Source organism: Stylophora pistillata, chromosome 4 (genome assembly GCF_964205215.1).
Source record: "Stylophora pistillata chromosome 4, jaStyPist1.2, whole genome shotgun sequence".
NCBI classification, from domain to species: domain Eukaryota; kingdom Metazoa; phylum Cnidaria; class Anthozoa; order Scleractinia; family Pocilloporidae; genus Stylophora; species Stylophora pistillata.
In genome coordinates, this window is record NC_142522.1 from 16,681,650 (window position 1) to 16,686,492 (window position 4,843).

A 4,843-nucleotide genomic window follows, 5' to 3' on the forward strand; every position below is an offset into this window, starting at 1 on the left:
TGTTGGCATCACCGCGGTCACCTTGTTTATAAAGAGGGGTAATCCTTGCATATTTCCAGTCGTCTGGGAACGTCCCTTGGATAATAGATTGATTGAAAATATCACATATCGGCACACAAATGAGATCAGCACATTCCCTGATAAGCCTAGCAGATATTTTGTCGAGGCCTGTTGCCTTTGACTTGTCTAGTTTATTCAAAAGTGAAAATACTTTAGTTGGATAGGTGGGTTGGAGCTTAAACCGTTTATCTGTTGCGGTAAGATATCTTTGATAGCTACCACTATCACAATTTATCTCACTGGCAAGTTTTGGACCAATATTAGCAAAGTGGTTATTGAATTCGTTTGATAGCTCCTACGGATTAGTTATCGTTAATCCGTTCACTTTTAGTGACGCCACTGGCGTTTTCCCAGATTTTCGAGAAGTTAGCTCGTTTATAGTCTGCCAGGTCTTTCGGGAGTCGCTGGTTTGCTTATTAAAACTATTTTGGTAATAAGCTTGCTTAGCTGAGCGTATTTGCTTATTGACTATATTCCTTTGTTTCTTAAATAATGCCCAATCGTTAGGATCATTTGTCTTGCCAGCTTTGATTTTTAATATGTCTCTATTATGCATAAGGTCCTTCAATTCATAGGTAATCCACGGAGAACTCCGTGAACGAACGCGCATCGTTTTCAGTGGGGCATGTTTGTCAGCGATAGCCAGAAATGTACATTTCCATTGCTGCCACATCACATTTGGGTTGGAAGACTCGTATACATTATCCCAACATTGAGATAGAATATCATAACGAAACTTTTGGCGATCGAAATTTCGGAAATTTCTGTATGTAATAGAATTATGTCCGTTAGACATACCATTCAGGGCAAGTTTTCTATATACATACACCATGCTATGATCACTTATTCCGATATGACAAACTCCCGAACATGCAATCTTATCTGAGCAGTTGGTATAGATTAAATCAATTAGAGTTGATGAGGTGGGTGTTATACTCGTCGGTTCAGAGATAAGCTGCTCGAGTCCGTAGACATCAGCAATACTCCTTAATTTGGATGTGTTATTGTCATATCGAGTCGTGATCATGTCACAGTTCATGTCTCCCAGTACAAAAAATTCTACATTTTCACTATCCAATCTCCCAATTAGGGATTCAAAGGGTGAAAAAATGGCAATAGGAGAGTCAGGTGGTCTGTACCAAGTAACAATCACAAAAGATTTTGAATTTGGCTTATGGATTTTCAAGCAAAGATTTTCTAGTGTATCCATGTGTAGGTCATTTCGTACTGTAAAGTTGATTGAAGTTTTTACATAGAAGCATACCCCTCCGCCGCATTTTGTTAGTCTATCACGGCGAACTATTTCGTATCCCGGAATATGAACTTCTTGATCTCGAATACTCTCGTTCAGTTTCGTTTCATTTACGGAAACAATATCGATATCATTGTTTGCTAATATGATTCTTAATTCGTCTATATGAGTAATTAATTGATAAATATTGAGTGATGCCATTCTAAAACGGCGCAAAGGAGGCAATATTGAGACAGATTTTTCGGCCTTTTGGTTGTTTAATTGATCCCGCACGGCATTGACGGACAGCACATTATCTCATTCTAGGTGCGATTTAAAATTATTTTAAAACTGCTCATTACCTTTAAAATTTAAGTGGAGTCCACCTTTGTTGAGTCCACTATGAGATATGTTCTCATGATGGATTAGTTTCCATCCATTTTGATGGCAGAACTTCTTTAGATGCTTGTTGGCTGTTTTCACTGCCTGGTCCAGCTTATCTTTTCTGCATACAAGCTCCGACAGCGTAACTGTAGTATCGCAGGTGCCCTCGATCTGTCTCGCGAGATCTACAATCGATTCCGCAACAGCCTTTGGTTCCCTGGTTGTAAGATCATTAGTCCCAATGTGTAAAATCACTTCATTGGGCGAGGATTCCAGATTTGGCTTGAGATAGTGATTCATGGCCATTGTCTTAGCGCCCGAGAAAGGCTTGACTATAACCCTGTGGCCAACTGCTTTTCCCAGATCTTTTCCAGGTATTCTTGAGATCATCGAATCTCCTGTGAGCAGGGTTGTGCGCTCTTTTGGTTGTTTTTCGGGTTCGGATTCTTTTCCTGTCAGGGTGTTATTAGGACCTCCTTTACCTTTCGATTTCTTTCTTTTGTTCTTTGATTTCACAATGAAGCCTTGTTCTTTGTTGGCGCAAGGTGTTGACTCATCCATATTTTGGACAATTGTATGTTCGTTAGAGGTGTTACTCATTGAACGGCATTGAGTAGCTGCTTCTCTGGATACGATTTGCAATGCAAAACTTAAAGAATCGCGTTCTTGGACTAACTTTTTATTTTCTTCCTTCAAAGATAGAATTATCTCTCTAAGTCGAGAATTTTCGGATCTCAGGTCTTCCTCATTAGGTTTCTCTTTTATATGAGCCCATAAGTTCAGCACTTCAGATTTCAGACAATCCAACTCCTCTTGTACTGATTTGGCATTCTTGTTACACGCCGGAGTAGAAGCTTCTTCATTCACGAGAATAACTGAGTCGTCATCAGCCGGTATCTGGAGTAGCTTCTTTAGTTTGGCTTTCATTGCTTTTGTATCCGGACCTTGGACTTGAAGGGTACCGGTACTGTTAAATAAAACCAGCGTGATTGTCTTCGACTTCAAAGAACTAGACCTTTCAGAGGGACTCGCGGTTGCAGAAACTTCCAAATTTAGGACTTTCGAACAAAATTCCTGAAGTTGTGTTAGGCTCCCTTTCCACTTGAATAGACTTTGTTTGTCGTCCCAATGTAGATATTGGTTTAAGGGAGATGAAGAAGGTTCAGTGGCAACAAATTCGGCGGAATTCGTGGAGCCTTCAGATACACGTCCGCACGCCATCATGCGAGTTTAAAGGCCTGTATAGGCTTGTATAGGCCTGTATGGGCTTGTATAGCTGTGTATAGCCCTGTATAGCTGTAGAGTCGTCTATATAGCCGTCTTTGTAGCCGTCTATCGCTGCATATAGCCTTGTATAGGTTTGTGTAACCGTGTATAGCCGTGTATAGCTGTGTATAGGCATATATGACTGCGTCTAGCCCTATATTGCTGTGTATAGCGTTGTGTAGCCGTGTGTAGCTCTGCATAGCTGTGTATAGCTCTGTACATCTGTCTATAGCTGCGTATAGCCTTGTATAGCTGTGTATAGCTGTGTATAGCCCTGTATAGCTGTGTATAGCCCTGTATAGCTGTGTGTTGCCATGTATAGCCGTGTATAGCTCTGTATAGCAGTGTATAGGCGTGTATAGCTGTGTATAGCCGTGTATAACTGCGTATAGCCCTGTATTGCTGTGTATAGCCCTGTATAGCTGTGTATAGCCCTGTATAGCTCTGTATAGCTGTGTATAGCCGTGTATAACTACGTATAGCCCTGTATTGCTGTGCATAGCCCTGTATAGCTGTGTATAGCCGTGTATAGCTCTGTATAGCTGTGTATAGCCGTGTATAGCTGTGTATAGCCGTGTATAACTGCGTATAGCCCTGTATTGCTGTGTATAGCCGTGCATAGCTGTTTATAGCCTTTTATAGCTGTGTATAGCCCTGTATAGCTGTGTATAGCCTTGTATAGCTGTGTATTGCCCTGTATAGCCGTGTATAGCTCTGTATAGCAGTGTATAGCCGTGTATAGCTGCGTGTAGCTCTGTATCGCTGTGTATAGCCCCGTATAGCTGTGTATAGCCGTGTATAGCTGTGTATAGCCTTATATAGCTGTGTATAGCCCTGTATAGCTGTGTATAGCCGTGTATCTCTTTATAGGCGTGTATAGCTGCGTAGAGCCTTGTATAGCTGTGTATAGCCATGTATTGCAGTGAATAGCCCTTTATAGCTGTGTATAGCCCTGTGTAGCTCTGTGTAGCCCTGTATAGCTTTGTATAGCTCTGTATAGTTCTGTATAGCCATGAATAGCTGCGTATAGCCTTATTTAGCTGTGTATAGCCGTGTTTAGCTGTGTAAAGCCTTGTATAGCTGTGTATAGCTTTGTATAGCTGTGCATAGCCCTGTATAGCTGTGTATAGCCCTGTATAGCTGTGTATAGCCCTGTATAGCTGTGTATGGCCGTGTATGGCCTTGTATAGCTATGTATAGCTTTGTATAGCTGTGTACAGCCCTGTATTGTTGTGTACAGCCCTGTATTGTTGTGTATAGTTTTTTATAGCTGTGTATAGCCCTGTATAGCTGTGTATAGCCCTGTATAGCTGTGTATGGCCGTGTATAGCTTTGTATAGCCTTGTATAGCTGTGTATAGCCCTGTATAGCTGTGTATGGCCGTTTTAAATTTTTAAACCTCAGCAGGATAAAACCATTGCGTTCACATCTATACATTATATGAAATAGCTGATTTTCTTAACGCTGTTTTTTTTATTTGGTCCCGCAGCATTTGGCAGCCATTTTAAGTGTCCTCCCGACAAACGGCTGCTTTTATCCGAACCGTATGCCAACCGTTCAGGTAGCAGTAAATCAACAATGACGCAGCTGTTAGCGCAGAAATCGTCGAGGTTTCCAGTCAATGCGGTACAAGATGCTGTGGTTTCCGTTCACATTTCCGTTTACGTAGCTTGATTGATTATATGATACAGCCTATATTTTTGGAAAAAGTGTGCCAATGTTATTTTATGCCAGCCATTGAACGTCAATTAAAAAAAACCAACAACAAATAAAACCGGGAAAAAATCGTCAAGAATAAAACCGGAATACCACAAATGAACTTAGAGAAGTTATGAACTGAACTTAAAAACTATTTTTAGTTTTGGAAGCCCGCTAACGGCAGGTTGGTAAAAACAGTACAAA

The 4,843-nt window shown here is 41.0% G+C and overlaps 1 protein-coding gene across 1 annotated transcript; it reads right to left on the reverse strand.

The window, feature by feature from the left end:
- Window positions 1-1,528: 1,528 nt before the first annotated feature.
- LOC148732651 (uncharacterized) lies at window positions 1,529-2,900 on the reverse strand. The gene has a single exon (XM_088758965.1). It carries the CDS (start codon window positions 2,897-2,899, stop codon window positions 1,637-1,639), a length of 1,263 nt encoding a protein of 420 aa, XP_088615091.1. The 5' UTR covers window position 2,900; the 3' UTR covers window positions 1,529-1,636.
- Between the last annotated feature and the right edge of the window lie 1,943 nt (window positions 2,901-4,843).

Bases quoted from the DNA above. Each gene is read 5' to 3' on its own strand.
- LOC148732651 (XM_088758965.1), bottom strand. From the start codon at position 2,899: ATGATGGCGTGCGGACGTGTATCTGAAGGCTCCACGAATTCCGCCGAA.